The sequence below is a fragment of the Dryobates pubescens genome, chromosome 7, assembly GCF_014839835.1.
Source record: "Dryobates pubescens isolate bDryPub1 chromosome 7, bDryPub1.pri, whole genome shotgun sequence".
In the NCBI taxonomy this organism is placed as follows: Eukaryota; Metazoa; Chordata; class Aves; order Piciformes; family Picidae; genus Dryobates; species Dryobates pubescens.
In genome coordinates, this window is record NC_071618.1 from 26972832 (window position 1) to 26991071 (window position 18240).

An 18240-nucleotide genomic window follows, 5' to 3' on the forward strand; every position below is an offset into this window, starting at 1 on the left:
GCATGGCAGAGGTTACCAACACTCTGGCTTTTAGCATGACGTAGGAACCAAGGGAGAGAATACCAGCCTCCTGGAAAGATGCCAGGTTCCTAAACACCACATTAGTGAGAAACTATGTTTCGGGTATGAGTCAAAGGTTGGAAAACACATTGCCATCTCAAGTATCAGACCTCAAAACAGTATGAACTTTCATTCTGAAACCAGGCAGAGACTATATCAACACGTTACTGCCTGATCCACCTACAAATGATTTCTTTGTAATTAAAGCAGTTATGTGTCATTTCACATTCTTTATTTTTCACTTGTACTTACAGAAGGATCACTGCCTATTAATCTGTGATAAACCTAGCAATTTAAGGCAGGAATCAAATCTTAATGTTTAACTTGACAGGTTCCCAGCAAAACTCACTGAATCTTTTTAAAAAAAAATAATAAAATATTTTTTGGAGACTTAAATTCACTCTCAGTACTAAACACAAAACCAGCTAATAGTGGAACAAAGCAAGATGCCCCAGATGATTTTTTTTTTTTTAATCTTAAAATACCTGCTAAGTGTCTATATAGTTTCAGCTTAATCTTGCAGAAATTAGTAATAAAACCTCTATTACACACACTAGTCCTGAAATTTGAGAATCCACTATTTATATTTCAGAACCAAACCACTGTTATTTCACAGGAAAACTTTCCTCTGTAAACATGACAATTGCCCTTTGTGCAATTCAGTACTTGGTTTCTACTCGCTCACACTCACCCTCCTTGACAGGAGATGTGACATTTGGTGACAAGCACCTGATTAATCACAGTGGTGAGACCAGAGGTCCTTTAGGAACACCATACCCAAGCCTCATAGCCATTCAGGTAAGTATCAGAAGTACCACCTCAGCCTTTCAGATTTTATATCGGTAATCTCAAAGCATAGAGGGAAGTGATGCTTTAGATACCATTTAACAGCTAAATTTGCTCCAAGTTTAAAATAATCTGAACAGTTTCCATCTCATCTATTAAATGCTTTAAAAATTCATTAGAAATAGGTTGCTTTTAGGGCACAATACTACTTCATTTTTTGAACTAAATTTGTGCAAATCTCATTTACCAAACTTATAACAAGGTTTAAACCCTCACAACAGTATTCAGACCTACTTACAGCAGATTAAAAGAAGAATTTTCCATAGGCAAACATTAAGAAAAAGGACTGTGAAACAGTTTAAAGGACAAAGGGGGGGGAGGGGTGGGGGGGAAGTGGAAGAAAATAAAAGGAAAAAAAATAATCAGAAAACTTACTTGACTGTAACTCGATTGGACAAATCCTGAAGGTCTCCTGGGTGAAAAAGCTGAGCTTCTTTCAGTCCAATATTTTCACACGCTTTCAGAAAAACATTTATATTATCCTGCGAAGAGAAGTAGAAAGCAGTTGCTTAGTTAAAAGCACTAAGCAGGTTTTGCAAGATGATTAGTGAGAGTCTTTAAATGTCAAAGTCCAGCTCATGGAAATAAAACTGAAAAAGCAATCTTCTGGATCATATATGCAGATCGTTTCTCATGCACACAGGCAGGCTGGGTTGTGATCTCTGTGACTGAGGGGTACGTTAAAGATTACCTGGCATAAGGCAGTGGTGAGCCAGTAGGCAGCACTCTCCACTTTGATGTCAGCTCTGCTCAGCAAACAAACGCCCTCTTCCTAGCTTTGCACGACAAGCCTCACCTCCTGCCTTTAAAAATAACTCCAGCTACTGACATTCACCACCCAGAAACTCTTGGCAGGGGAGGAAGAAGAGGAGGGACGCGCCGTTTCTATGCTCACAGACCGATGAGGGAATACTGCACCTGGAGTCTGGGTTTGGTTGCTGAGCAAAGCTCTGAAGAGACAGAAACCAAACTGCATTCAACTCTACTGCTTCCTTACTTGGGGTGTTTCCTCTCATTTGTTTTCCTCCCCTTCTCCACCACCCCCAGCTCACACCAACCTATAACAAAATACAGGTGCAGTGCATTACAGCACCCACTTGCTGCACCTGCTGTGAATCAATCGACTCACATGAGCAAGGTTTAAAAATAAAAAAATTAAAATTAAAGCAATATAGAGGGAGATTATACAACTTGTGATCTCTTTCCACTTCATAAACAATAGGCATCGGCAAGAAATTCCTTCTCGTTAAGGCGGAATGCTATCAACAACAAAAGAATGTGCCCTCTTGCGCACTTGTTCCCTTCAGCTGGAAGCCACAGGAAAAGGTACACAAAGTTACTTAATTCATAAGCTACACACAGCCCTGTCATTGAAAGAGTCTGCAAGCTAAAGGACTGGGGTCAGAGTTTCACAGTATGGGAAAGCTCTGCTTCAGAACTCTAATACCCTTTTTGGGGTTTGGTGTGTTGTTTTGGTTTTGTTTTTTACAGTCACAGAATTTAACAATCATTCCATTATTTCAAATGTATTAAAAAATGAAATCCACAAAGAAAACAGCTGCTTCTAGTACAGACATTAAACAGTAAAACAAACTGAAGAATCTCCATAACTTACTTTTTTCTTTTTGAAAGTCCCTAGGATTCTAGTATTTCTTATCAGTCTGTAAACATGCCATCATTTAAGGAAAATATTTGAACAAGGTATTCCTTGTGCAGGCTGAGGGCACCACGTTACCACATTCAAAAGATCCCAAGTGTCTCACATTGTGAAAGCGACGCTCCAAAGCCTGATGCACCATAGTGAGGGCTGTTATGTTTTGGGGGGAATGGATGCATCATGACAATGATAATGGGGAACACAATATGGTGTCAGAGGAGTGGAGAAGGATGGGAAGGATGAAGGACGGGCAACCTTGACTCTGCACGAACTCCTGCAGTACCCAAGCGGCTGTTTGCACAACAGGTCTAGGACATAGCTTCATGCTGGAGGGTGCAACCTCAGGAGGGGCATTTACCTTCCCTTTCCATACAATGTCCCTTTTTTCTTGCCATGAAATACAGGCAAAGCTGGCTAGATGCGTCAGTCTTATTCAAAGAACATCTGAGTGTCACATTAGCACAGAAATCCCAGGGGCTAGAGAAGGCATCAAGAGGCCACATGTTAAAATCCCTTTGCAAGAAGAGGAACTACTTGTTAAACAACAAAACACATCCAACCATCATGTCAGCATTCAGGGCTGTGGGGAGTCCAAGAAACAGGCAGGTAAGGTGAAAAAAAAAACAAAAGAAACTAGTAGTTGCAAAGTCCTGCACAGAACTGACACCAACACCAAGGCACAGACATGCCCTGATTGGTCTGACCGGTCACCGAAACTCAGAGCAAACTCCCAAACTGATGGGTTACATCAACTGGACTGCAGAAGATTAGCACATTGTGCAGGTAAACAAGGAAGAAGAGTTTGAGATTTAGAGAAATGAATGCTGCCTACACCCCAAGCCCAAGGAAAACAAAGCAGAGGAATTGCTCATCAGCGGCTGCTTGGCGGCACAACCATCAAACTGTTGGCACAGGAGAGAATTAAATAATTTTAAAAGGTCTTGCAGCAATTAAACCTATCAGCCCATGAGAATGTTGTTGACGTGAGTCAAGACCTTCCAAAGCAGGGCAGAGAAGCAGATAACACAGGAGGCAGAACACAGCTTGTTGCAGCACTCATTGGCATGCAGGATAAAACAGGATTCAGAATCGACCTTCCTCCCCCATCTCTGAAGCCAACAGTTTGATCATGTCTGCCATCTCAAAGGTGACTGCCCAATCCCCAGCTCTCCTCTAGTCAGGGCCTGGAGACCCAAAAGGTTATTGCTCGGTATTTGACATTGACACAATAAGGTATCATTGCAACAAATCCACACTTCTAAGTACTGTCCTTGCCAAGTTACTCTTGACCACCTCTAATCAGCATATTAAATGACTGATGTTACAGGTCTCAAAATAGCTAGCAGCCATTTTAAACACTACCAGAATAATGAACCTGAAAATGAATTTTTAATAGCACCACAGAAATAACTAGGGGCAGGGAGGGGGAAAGAGAGACAAGCTATCAACCTTGCAATTAGATTTATCATTAGAAATGCGAACAGGAACATTGTTCGATGATTAATGCATTCAAATATAGAAGCCATCACACTATTCCTTTTACCACTATAACTGTACTTTAGTAAGACTAATGGTCGTTATCACTTCAGCTTCAAAGAGTAATACTACAAATCTGAATCTCATTGCACTCCACAAAAGTGATTCTTTTTGAACATTCAGAACACAAAAGCCTGCAGAAGCACAATACACCAGATCTATCTCCTGGCGACCACAAGTCACCCAGGCAGCATGATTGAGAAAAAATGGTTTCATTCCTGTGTCCACAACACCTCCTCTGCCACTGAGGCATACCCAATCTCTGTAAATTTAAGCAGCCTGCCCTTGATTAAGAAAGGTTCAAATCAGCAGAGTTGCAGAAAAATAGGAGAACACTAGACACTAGTGAGAGAAGACAAGGCACCTACCTAATGAGAACTGGAAAACTCTGTTGTTGTATCAATAAAGTGTGGCATAAGAGGCAATACTGCTGCCATCTACCAGCCCAGGGAAAGCAAAGCATGAAGGTAGAAGAGCTGCTCAGTCCAAAAGTAAGGATCCACAGACAGGCAGATCTAACACATTTTTGCAGAAAATAACATTTCTGACCACTGAAAAAGAAAGCTCTTGACCTAACAGGAATAACATAGACTACAAGCAATTAGATTATTTTACTATGGAGCTTGATCAATGCTTTTCCATCAGCATCTGAGGTTGGAATTAGCATGGGAGAACTACGAGTTTTAAATCGTAACAAAAATAAAGCCTGAAGTCTTAACCACAATATTCGACTGCAATTTATTTCTGGTATGTCATTACTGCTTTATGTGTTTTGTTGGGAAGGGGTGGGGAGGTTGGAAGGAGACTGGGGGGGCTGTTTTTTTATCCCAGATGGCATACATGATGAAACAGCAGAGCATTTCAGAGCTCCCAGTGCAACTTGAGTTTCCCACATGCCATACAGACTTTCATTAAAGGCACACCACAGAATGCTGACTAGGTAGAGCTATTACCATTCAGCATTTCATTTTTGCTTCAAACTTCAAAGTAAACCGCGCCCAAAAACTCTGCAAAGTTGTAACACAGGAGGGATGAAGCTGGCAGTGGGAAGCAGGTCATCCACGAGCAGGCATTTAAATACCACTGTTCACGGGAATGACAAACAATACTGCAAGATTTCAGGCATGTGGCTGCCTTTCTGGTCCCCATGTGGCACGTAATGGGTTGGGGCAGATCCCCTCCCCACCACAGGCAGAAATAACGACTCAGGCAAACGGATTGCAAAAGTAATGAAAGTTTAAATAGAAAGCAGTGAATGTTACAGAAAACCCAAAGCGCAGTGACAAAGAAAGATCCCATCCCCACCTGAGGGTGCATCCAAAACCCCCAGGGCTCCTTCTTCCCCCTCCCTCTGCTGGGCTAGTCTCAGCTGGCCAGGCCTGAGACTGCCCATCCCTCTGTGGCCTTGGGCCCAATCAGGCCCATGGCCGGGAGATCTCTCCCCCAGTTACCAAGTCTCGGAGAGGGAAGGAAAGAGGAAGTGCCAGACCCCGCACTGGATCTTATAGTGGTGCAAAGAATTATGGTAGGAAATACACAATTTCCTGTGTCCATCCCTCTGGGCTGGACTTCTGGACACAGGAAGTGAATGCACCAGGGGGGCACCCAGCTCAAACTACAACATGGCATAAAACCATCTCTCTGCCTATTGCTTAAGCATCCCTCTCTAACCAGTGTTGAAAAGGAGCCAAGATACTGAAAGGGAGACTTTGGGCCATGCCCTCCCTCCAATGTCCTAGCAGACTCCACCAACTTTATGGACACAAGGAGAGGAAAGAGCTGTCTGCTTTGTCCTTTGACAGACTGCAGTGCTGCTTCTGCTCTTAGGCAAGGGTTGGACTTGATGATCTTTGAGGTCTTTTCCGACCTTATTGATTCTATGAGAGAGGGGCAACACCAGAGCTCTGGATGGTGTGGGAAGAGCAGAGTTGATGCTTCAGGGCTCCTCAATCCTATCACTATCCTACAGACAGCAAAGAAAAAAGCCAGCCACTAGAAGGGAAAACACAAGAATATGAACAGCTTTCTTTAAATAACTAATAATTAAAAGATGTAATTTAAAGTAAAAATAAATTTGAGGGACCATAACCAGCAGTGCTACTGTGTCTGCACTTGTAATTTGCTTCTAATATATGTTACTGTGGCAAGAACTTTAGACAAAGGTGAAGCAGCACTATGAAAAAAAGATGACAAACATACAATGCTGATGAGGTGGTGGAGGAAGTACCCGCCAGCATTTCACATTTGCGGTACATAGGTTCCTCAACAACTGAAACAGCAACAGAATAAAAAGAAAGAACACTTCTAAATGAGAAAAAAAAATAAGAAGGTATCATGAGCAACAGGGAACTGATGTAAAAGACAAAAGTAGAGATGGAAAAATAATGAAGACAGTTGCATGAAGTAAGGATAGGAAAAACAAGCAAACAAAAAGAACCAAACAAAACCAACAACCACCTAAGCAAGCATATACAGTGCATAAAATACAAAAATACTTTAAAAGAAATCTCTAAGGTGAAAAAGTATTAAGTAAAGGGTAGTTAAGAGAGATCTCCACAAAAGAATGCATACACACAATTGTATTTTGATTATTTATGTACAACACAACATCGCACTAAATTTGGCTTGTGTGTTCAAGCTACAATTTCATTAAATAAATTAATCCCTCATTATCATTGGGGTGGGGCAGAAATAGAATTTAAACAAATGTGTAAATATATTTTTCTTTCTTTAGGGTGCAGTCATGCTGTGTGGTAAGTCTGCCTTCTCCCTAGTTAACTGTTTCTCTGAAGCCCTATGCACGCACCAAAACACAGTGAGATCTTGTAGACATACAAGTTGTGGCACATCTTTCCATTCACTTGGCACCTCAGAGGAAAATAATTTCATTAACATGATGTCTTTCTGTTTTTCCTGGCTGCATCAGCCAATAGATGAAGACAGTCTGTTGTCTCTCACTCTCATGCCAATATCCACTGTTTTAGTTAGAGTCCTTACTTCTACTGCTATTCAAGCTCTGTTTTGGTTTGGTTTTTTTGATTTGATGGGAGGTAGGGTTTTTTTTTGTTTGGTTGTGTTTTTTTTTTCCCCTCCAGAGTGTGAAGGAGAAGGATGCCAGAATTTCATAATGGCACCTAATGCTCCCAGGACTGTGAAGCATACTTGCATGGAGTATTACAGCATCACCAAGACTGTGACTCAGAGCCAAAAGTTGTTTTCAATCTCCAGGCTCAAAAAAAAAAAGAAAAAAAGGCAAACAAAAGGAAAACTCAGAACCTGCAGTGCCTAGCAACACAATTTTTTTATATTTTCAGAAGCAAGGCTGATGCAATTCCTTTTGGGTAAAGATTTCAGAAAATCATCCAAATAGATCATATTTAACAGGCATGTCTCTTAGTCCTACATTTATGAAGACATGTGGAGTCACCTTGAAAGCTTATACTGTGCCTCCTTCAGCTCTGCATTCACAATAAACCCTCCTTGCTGGCACCCTCATTCTCTTAAGCAAGAGCTTATCTCCTTTACAGCAAGTATTTTTTGAAAGTAAAAACGTTCTTCATGGATGCAGCACTGTACTGTCTCAAATCAGTTTAATACAGAATCTAGAGCTGCATTTTGCAGCATCACCGTACAACAGATATATGCTGTTTATGTTCAGAGGTGGGGTAAGCGAAGAAACCAACAGCAGGAGCTCGTTGAACAAGTTGGGTAACTTGCTCCTCCTCAGAGGTACATTTCAGTTGTTAATGCTGGCTGGGTGTGCGGGGTGGGGGGGAAAGCAAAGGGGTGAGGAGGGGAGCAGGGCTGAAACAACTTCGTGGTTTGACCACAGGCCTGGAAGCCAGGAACTCCCAATTACCACCTTAGCCTTGCCCACTGGGATGCTCAGTGCCCATTACTCATTTATCCCATCTGTAGACTGAAATCACAGATCCTACAGCTCTCCATGTTTCTGAAGCTCTGAAGGCTGCTAACAAGTTCAACCTTGAACTGAAAGGAGGAGTGGGTGGAATAGCTAAAGCACTTTTTCCATCTCTTGTTGGGCCCCAAACTAAAAATAATATTTAAAAGAAGCATAATTTGACTCAGAATGACCCCAAGGGTTGTTTGGTAAATTATCCCTTCTATTACAGTGTGCAGCGAGCGCTGTATTGGTCAAAGATCAGAAATAGTGCTAACTGCTCTGCCACTCCCTTCTGTGTGCCTTTTGTTGTTCCTCTAAATTGCGTTAAATAATAAATGTGATCCTTGACAAGGATTCCCTGCTCCAGCTCTACGTGCAATTACAGGTACCAGCTCTTCAATTATTCACTCACAGCCCTCCTTTCAAAAAGCAAGCACTTCTGATGCCAAATACAGGAAACTTTCTCCGTGAACTTTTCTCTTAACTTGGTGCTCCCAGTACCAGTAATAATAAACTGTAACCAGGAAGAAGAATTCCTCTTTGCTGTTACAATTCACAGGTGCCACCAGAGTTCAGTCATTACAGAAACCACATTCTGAAACAGTCTTGGATGAGAAGCATCTTGGCTTGGGACAAAAACAGTCCATCTCCTAAATCCTAACTCCATCTGTGATGACAGCATCTGGTCATGGATCTTTATAAAACCAAAGTATGCCTTAAAGGATCTTCCCCAGAATTGGTTCCTTGGCTCCTAGCATTGCCCACTGCTGAAATGGCTAGCAGAGGACCTCTATGCCCAGCTCACCTCATTGCATTTAACCTCTTGCAGTACCAAACTCCACACTTTAATTTCAACAGGAGTAATGAAATTAAGGAAAACACACAACATATTAATGGGATTTTTTTCTGAAGCAGGACTTTCAAGTTGACAGCTTTCAAAGTGTCTGACACAGGAAGGGGCCAGCTACCCCCAGTGACTCAAAAACCCTCACAGCCCCACATATCTTACTGTGCTACAGCATAACCTTGGCTATGACATTACAGCAACAACATGTACCAAGCAAGCTTTATTTGTAGGAGAGAATGAATACCAGGCTGTAAACCATAGGTGTGTTTCTGGGATGTCACTGCTACCAAATAAGGCCAGATGGAAAGGAGAAGGGCAAAAGTACAGCAGGTGGGCACCCAGGACAGACTTGCCTTGTTCATCAAGAGAACTTTTTGCACTTCAGAGCTTCATCCCGTTTTGGACAGTATGAAGGTTATTTAGCTCACCCAGTCACAGGTATTCTTATTGTAAAGAAAGTATAGGCTTGAAAAGCCAGGATGGAATAACCATCCTGGGCTATTTCATGTTTAGACAAACCTTAACTTTCCCACCAGTTACTTACATTCCAATCAGTGTCAAGGGGAGAAGGGAGAAAAACAAAACCAAACCAAACAGACAAACAAAACACAACCCACCCCACCAAAACAAAACCACCAATAAAACAAACCCAAAACATACCCTACCCCCCATAATAACAGTTTAAATTAAAAAAAAAAAACCAAAAAAAAACAAACAAAAAACAAACACCTTAAAAAACCCAACCCATACCCCAAAACAACCAAGGGATGTTTCCCACCCCAAATGGTTTACACAAAACAGACTTTACAAGCGAAGTGTGTAAAATACTCCAGCACCACGTAACACCACTACACAGAACTGCAATGACAGTAATCCACTTAGAAGGTGAAACTTCCCTGAAGCCTAATGAGTAATAAAAGAAGTAAAGACCTCTTGTTCTTGAAACACTGAAGGTTTTGGCAGAGCTTGCCTTCCCGCCCCCCCCCCCCCTTGTTTTTTTAATTGGATACTCAAGTTTTTCTGTTTTGCTTACACAAGTTAACAATATGATATAGACAAAATTCAGCCCCCTCTGTACACAGTGCTTGAAATACAGCAAATTGCCTCAGGCCCTCATTTCATGTAGTCTCTGACTATGATTCAGTGCTTCATTCTTAGAAGAGAATGTGGAAGTTTCCTCTAACTTTCCTTCCTTCACCAGCCAGGCATCTTTTGTTTCTCAACAGGAGTAGCATCCTACTACTCTAACTCTTGCTTCCCTGGAGTTAGAAAAGCTCCCTCTGCACACCTGGGTCAACAAGCATGTTGGGAGATGATCTGCCTTAGATCTGGTCTTCCTTGCATCTTCCCTAATCCCCATGCCCCACAGAAAGCAAACTTGGTCACTGCAGCAACAGCGTCTCAGCACCCTACATATGGCAGCAGCTGGTGTTGGTATCATATTTAATTGATCTCTTACACACATTGCCAGAGGAGGTTGATTCAGCATGGGTACATGGGCACAGAGGTGTTCAGACAGGCGTTAAAAGTATGTGGTATGAGGATTTCGTACCAAACAGAAGAGCAAATAGCACAGCTGTGTGGCTCCAGCATTGATACAGCAGGGGAAAAGTTACTATAGCTGCAATTATCATCTACTTTCTTTGGAAATCAGCATGAATTTTAAGCACCTCACATTAATAAATATTTGACAAGCCAGAGAGAAAAGTACTGTAGTACCCAGCTTATGAAGATTTAATGCAGATAAACACCGACTGCCACAAGAAATCTCAAATCCACGTTTCCTTGGCAAAGGCAAGACAAATCAGATTATGAATGCCACAAGTATAATTTAAGGTGTGTACCTTTTCTGCGTGGTTGACATTCCTTTTCTAGTCAGTAAAGAATGTTTCTTTACCAACACAGAAATAGTCATCAGTTATTTAAGGAAATAAAAATAGCATATAAATGGCAGAGTATACTAGAGACCACAGCTGATTGAGTTCATAAATAGATTTTTTTTTTGCAGTTTGTTTGGCAACAGTATTTAAATGCTGGCAAGTTGAGGCAAAAAAAGGTGATACTTTTTTAGATGTTTGGTTTAGAGCAGGAAGAAAGACAAAAAAATTCCACATTAGAAAATTCTTGCTGCAAATCATATTACTTTACACTTAGTTCACAAGACTTTTCAATTAATTCATTAGCATTTTGACATCTCTTCCCAGTAACACACTGGAAGCATCAGTTTGGAACATACACTCTCCTTTAAAGTATCCCCAAAATACTACTTTTAATTCACAGAGATCAACCAACAGGCACAGGACTTCCTGTACCTTGACAAGAGACCAGCATGAGTAGTTGACACAAGGTTTCTCAGGGCCTGCACCCATACCATTTCTCCCCAACTTACGTCTCCTAGATACATTTCACTTCAACATCACCCACCCAAAACCTGTCAAGTTCAATCCAGCATCTGGGTCTCATTCAGCCTGACTGAAGTCTTGAGCAGCTACTAAAAATGTCACAAAGAGTTTGCATCAACCTCCCCTTTCCCCACACCCTACATTTCAAAGTGTTTAGGCAGCAACAGAAAACAATTAAAGGAAATTCAGAGCTGAGGCTGAAACATACCATATGTTTTCAAGCAGAAGGGCACAAAACATCAGTAAACCACTGCTGAGATTACATACTCCCACTATCAGGCATTGAAAGACTACAGAACAATGTCATCTCTAACTATTAATAGCCATACTTCCTTTCTAGCACACAATCCTCTTTTCTTAATTGTCTAAGAAAGGTATTTCCATATAAGCCACACTCTTCTTTCCCATAAGCCAGCAGAAAAAGTACCAGAAGTGATGCATAGTGCCACATACATTCCTATCAGGTCTTGCATCACTCCTGACATTTGCTAATTTATAGTTTTAGGTTCTCAGGACTCAGGCCAGCAGGGCTTTTGGGGAGCAGTGAGGGAGGGCTTGCACTGTAGTATATGAGAAGACTGATATTATGACTCTCAGTCCAACTCTATCCTACTCTTACTGACTGACCTGAGGAAAGTCATCAAAACTCCCTCTGCCCACAATGCTATCTTCAGGTATAGAACTGAAACCATGGTCAAGAGCTCCTTGAGAAGTACTTTGAGATCTAACCGTTGAAAAACTTCTTGTGTAAGAAATAAGACTTTTCTTAAATTCTTAAGCATAATGATCAGGTCTCTACAGTGCTTCATAAATTTACAAAGACAAAAAGATAAGTCATAACTTTCTGCTTTAAATTATTATTCTTCCCCACACACACCCCACAATATATATCAGGTTTTAATAGATTCATAGATTGGTTTGGGTTGGAAGAGACCTTAAAGATCTTCTAGTTCCAAGCCCCCTGCCATGGGAAGGGACACCTTCCACTAGACCAGGTCGGTCAAGACCTTACCCATCCTGGCCTTGAATGCCTCTAGGACAGAATTCACAAGCTCCCTGATCAACCTGTTCCAGAGACTCACCACCCTCACTGTGAAGAATTTCTTCCTACTATCTATTCTAAATCTACCCTCCTCAAGTTTCAATCCATTCTCTCTCACCCTATTACTGCAAGACCTTGCAACGAGTCCCTTCCTCGCTATCTTGTAGGCCCTTTTCAGGTACTGAAAGGCTGCTATTAAGATCTCCCCAGGGCCTCCCTTCTCTAGGCTGAACAGCCCCAACTCTCCTGTCCCCACAAAGGAGGTGCTGCTTTGTGGCCCTCCTCTGGACCCACTCCAAGAGTTCAACATCCCTCCTATGCTGAGGGCACTAGAACTGGACACAGTACTCCGGAAAGCAGAGTAGAGGGGCAGGATCACCTCCCTTGCCCTGCTGGTTACACTTCTTTTGTTGCAGCCCAGGATAAGGTTGGCTTTCTGGGCTTTCCTCCCTCCAGTTTCTATGCCAATCATTTACACAAATCTGAAGCAACATCTGCTAAGGAGTTTGAAGTCATGACTTCTGAATTTCAGAACAGAGGCACACACACCGATTTCCAATTGCATTTTTATAGCACTGACAAAAATCTCACTAAAATTCATTAAGAAATTTAATCCATGGCTTGAAGGTTACATTTGAAATACCATGCTGCTTCACTTTCCAGGTGAGAAGATATTTCCTCAGACTAATAAATTATTTTTGCGTCCAGGAAACTTGCTTGAGCACTTCAGCTGAACCACTGATCAAAGAAAAAAGTTTCGCTTCCCATGTAATTGTACTTGTCAGAACAAAACTAGATACTTAAGGTGTATCCTAATCATCTGTTTGGTAATAGCCAGGTAGAAGTCCTCATCTTGTTTAAGCACTTTATAAGTCTGAAGATGTTACTGCACTTACTTTTAAAAATGCAGTAAACACACCACTGCACATTAAAGTGATTTGCACTATTTAATTAAACTACAATTTGCCAGAGCAGACAGCTAAGCATAACAACAGGCTGAAATATCTGGAGGGGATTTAAAAAAAAAAAAAAGTAGAGAGAGAAGAAATCTAAAGTAACCCCACAGAGTACAGAGAGTATGGGCCCCTGAGGGGCACCACTTGTAACCGATGTCCATCTGGACATCAAGCCCTTGATCACTACCTTCTGGATGTGACCCTATCCAACCAAGTCATTACCCACCAAACTTTCTACCTATCAAATCTGTATCTCTCCAGTTTAAAGAGGGATGCTGTGGGGCATAGTCAAAGGCCTTACAGAAGTCCAGAGAGATGACAACCATAGTTTCTCCCTTGTTCACTGATATACCTGAAGGGAGGTTGTAGACAGACAGATGTTGGTCTCTTCTCCCAGGCAGCCAGTACCAGAACAAGAGGACACAGTCTCAGGCTGCACCAGGGGAGGTTCAGGTTGGGTGTTAGGAAAAAGTTCTATACAGAGAGAGTGATTGCCCATTGGAATGGGCTGCCCGGGGAGGTGGTGGAGTCGCCGTCATTGGAGGTTTTCAGGAGAAGACTTGATGGGGTGCTTGGTGCCATGGGTTAGTTGTTTAGGTGGTGTTGGATTGGTTGATGGGTTGGACGCAATGATCTTGAAGGTCTCTTCCAACCTGGTGTATTCTATGTATTCTAACCTAACAGCATGAATACTCACACCATCAAAGACTCCTAGGTTGGTCTGCCAGGACTCATCCTTAGTGAAGCCATGCTGGCTGTCCTGAATCACCTCCCTCTCCTCCATGTGCTTTAGCATAGCTTCTAAGAGAATCTGCTGCATGCTCTTCCTAGACACAGAGGTGTGGGTGACATGCCAGTAGTTCCCAGAGTCCTCCTTTTTACTCTTTTTAAACATGGGTGTAATGCTTCCCATTGTTTAAAATGGGTGTAATACTTTCCGTTTCCCTCTTGCTTCCCACAAGATAAAGGAAAATAACACATTTGGTCAGTTTTGTTACCTGAAGCACTGCCCTGGTTTTAGGCAAGACAGAGTTAATTTTCTTCCCAGTAGCTGGCATAGCGCTGTGTTTTAGATTGAGTACAAGAATAATGTTGATAAGAAATTGATGGTTTTAGTTGTTGCTAAGTAGTGCTTGTACTAAGTCAAGGACTTTCCAGCTTCTCATGCTCTGCCAGCAACAAGGCTGAAGTGGCACAAGAAGTTGGGAAGAGACACAACCAGGACAGCTGACCCAAACTGGCCAAACAGCTATTCCATACCACACAATTTCATGCCTAATACATACTAGAGGGAAGGCTGTCCAGGGGCCACGGCTCAGGAGACGACTGGGTATGAAGTGGCAGGTGGCAAGTAATTGCTTTATGCATAATTTCTTTTATACATTCTAATTCTTTCATTATTCTTATTGGCACTTCATTATGTTTTTCCTTTTCTGTCCTATGCCTATCCCTCTGTCCTATGTCTATCCCAAGCCATGGAGTTTACTTTATTTCTTCCCTGATTCACCTCCCTATTCCATAGGGTGGGAGGACTGAATGAGAAGCTGCGTAGTGCTTAGTTGCCAGCTGGGGTTAAACCATGAGAAGCATAAAAAGGAGGTAGGTAACTACTACTGTAAAGAGGAACCTGACCTCATTCCTGCCATCTGCAGTTCTCCTGAGCTTGCATTAAATATACAGACCACTTTATACAGGACATAAGCCATAAGCATAAGCTGGATGCAGGACAAGAGTTCTGTCACAGCATAGGGACTTTCACTTTCTCTCTCTTCAGTTTTAGATATATTGAATTTAAAAATCACAAGAAAACACCAATTATTACTGTGAAACAAATACCTCCACCCATGTAACTAAATATTATACCAAGCAACTAGAAATTTTAAATACTTGTTTTTCTGTATTCCCCAATAACTTGGGTATATTCACCAGGAAAACAGGTGAGCATGCCTCTTGAACTTCATTTACACATTGAAAGTACCAACTTTTCAGAAAAAAGACATGTACCATCTTGTGCCTTGCCTTATGAAAAGTCATACCAGACTAATCAGCTCTCAGGTGAAAGACATCAAACAGGACTTATGCAACTTCACTCTTTGCAGCAACGCTGCGTATGCACTCCCTGTGCACCTCTCAACTGAGAGTCCAGTCAAATCAAACTTCTAAGAGCCAAGTCAGCCACAAAAGATGACAACAAAGAGCCCATAGCTGCTGTGTTAGCCATGATGTCTTCTGGTCCTCAAACAGGCAACTTAAACCTTCAGAAGAAAAAGCAATGCTCCACATAACCCAGTATTAGTCCCTCATCACCAGACAAGCAAACAGAGCCTGTAAATGGTTATTAATTCATTAGTCAGCTCTTGGCCAAAATTTATAAGGCTATTTCTTATGAGCAATTTCGCACACTTGGTACTTGCAGTGCAACCAGCAAGCCTATCTGGATTTGAGCCTTTATTTTGGTGTGTTTGGTAGCAAAGCAAAGAAATCAATAGCTTTTATGCAACTTAGTTTACGTATTTCTGATTTGCCCTTCCACATTCACCAGGAAGAATAAAAAGGGGAAGTTCTTAATACTCATTTTCTCATACCAAATAAGTTGCTATTCATATTACTAAGGCAGCCCATTCTAGTCAAGTCACAGAGCAGGAGCTAAATATTTAAAAATTCAAATTACTTAAAATCAAACAGCAAAAGACAAAATGCAGGAAGAAAGCAAACACGGACCATTATAGGCTATCCTACACATGAGGACATGAACAGCAGGAGAAAATAAATGCTCAGAATTTACAGTATGAAGCTGTTTTGAAAAAAGGGTTCTTTCTTTAATTAAAATACCTCATTAACATAACCATTAGATTTTTAAACTTAATTGGAAAACATGACTAATTTGATTGTAAGGAATCTACAGAAGGAATTTTGTAGCCAAGTTCTAAATAAAACATACAGCTGAAAATCTTCACTTTGCAAGTCTGGATTTTACCTGAAAATTGGTTTTTAATGTGTCCTATAATAAAGTCAAAATGTGATCTGCATGCCATTCCCTTGCAACACACAAAACACCCAAACTCTGCCTAAAAACAACAACAAACCCTTTCCCACAGAAAAGGGAATTTTGGCCAGCTCTACTTGATGACAAGAGATAAGGAAGTACCAGGGCGGTTCCATGGTTTGCAAAGTGTTAGGCACAAAGAAAAACATTTTTTAATAGCAGCATTTTTTGTCTTCTCCACCCCTGTCTTTATCTCCCCTTTCATTTCAGTATAGCTTTCCTCCATATTGCTCCTTTCTTACCTTTGTTGTCCCCCAATTGGCTGATGTAGGAGGTACATGCCAATGATCACTATAACAAAGCAGCTCTCCCTCACTGTTTGAGGTGGTTGTTTTGGTGCATGTGGAATTCATATCTTATGATAGATTAAGTAAATTATAGAATGGCATGGTGTTTCACTAGATTGCATTAAAAGAGAGGGAATAATGATGTATGAGTAGCACTTGTCAGAAGGTTATGTTGGACCTTAGTGAACCAGGAAAGTAAGTGTTTGAAAAATCCTACCTGTAAAACTCTCTTCACCATAAAAATAACCTGATGCCTCACTGGAACAAAGAAAATCCTACTCCACAGTACTTCAGATGCCCCTCACTGAGCCTGGGACTGCCTAGATACGTGCAGCTTTATTCTCTTGTGTGAAAGGGAAACGAAAGTTCACCAAAAAAAGCCCTATTACCAAAGCTGAAGAACTTCATGAAGATGACATCTGGTGCCAATAATCATCCAGCACTGATGTTGAGAGAATCAGTTAGCAACATCTCCACTCATTTGAAATTAAGCACCATCTTAAGAAAAAACAAAGGTGGTAATATAATTTCATTTACAATTTGAAAAACACAGTAGCTTTCTTCTTGGTCCTGTGGTTTGATCATAGCCCTCAAGCCTCTAGTATTATGACACACTTCCCAACCACTTCCATCTTACTCACAGGAAAAATAGATGGTTTGAACAGCCAAATCAGCAGGTTGCATCACAAGTTTCTCCTTTGGAAAGTGGTAGCTAATGGGATTTCATCCCTGAATTTGCTTTACCACCTGGCCTCAGCTGGAAACTTATTTTAACTAAAAACCTACCATGCTACAGAACATACAGTTATTTATCCTGAGCAATGAGGATCATTATTCTGTCAGAAATGTTGAACTTGTGTATAATACACACAACTCATTTATCTTCCAACTGTCTCAATGTCCCATGACTTCCATCCCAGTTCATGAGTCTCTGTTCAGCCAAGTGAGTGGGAAATGTGACATGCCTGGGGAACAAGGACACCTCAAAATGCTCCACAGAGCCTTTTTGGAAAATACATTGTCTGAGCAAGTCCTCCCCCTTATATTACTATAACCAAATCATCTCACTTGCTGAGACTCAAGCTGAAAAGCTCATATTCATCAGGAATCAGGTTTCCTTTGAGCTTTCTTTTGCTAAGTATCGGTTTCATTTCTACCACAACTCCCCACTCCAAGAACTCAAAAATAGATCCTGCAAAATTGAGCCCAGTAAGATTTATCCATTTAACTAGTTTTCTTTAAATTCTATCTCTGTTTCACATAAGTACCTAACAGAAAAAGTAGATTTTAAAAGGCTGACTTCACTTTCATTAGCACAGACAATGAAACCTCAGCTTTCACAATCCTCTGACCTTTCAGTTACCTTTACCACATCCCCCAGGAAATTGTGGTGTGGTGCTATGTGCCAGTTTTGCTTGCCTGGTCTGCTGTACAGGGAAAATATATGCACTGCTCTTTACACAAACTGTCTATTTCAAGCAGTTGGAAAAATAAGCAGGAATTAGATTTTCATTTTTCAGAAACCATTTTAATGCAAAGGTTTTACATAAACAATATTAAGGGGGAAAAAATTCCAAACTTAGAGAAAACAAAGCAACAGCTACACCCCAGCTAACTCCTCATGAGACTCTACCTGGAGCAATGCATCCAGCTCTAG

General features: G+C 41.2%; 1 protein-coding gene across 1 annotated transcript in view; it reads right to left on the reverse strand.

Moving 5' to 3' along the window:
• Window positions 1-18240, reverse strand: part of LMO7 (LIM domain 7) — a 140272-nt gene that overhangs the window by 77665 nt on the left and 44367 nt on the right. The window contains exon 4 of the mRNA XM_054163008.1: window positions 1282-1388. Within this exon, the coding sequence (XP_054018983.1) occupies window positions 1282-1388 (107 nt within the window). The remainder of the gene's footprint in view (window positions 1-1281; window positions 1389-18240) is intronic.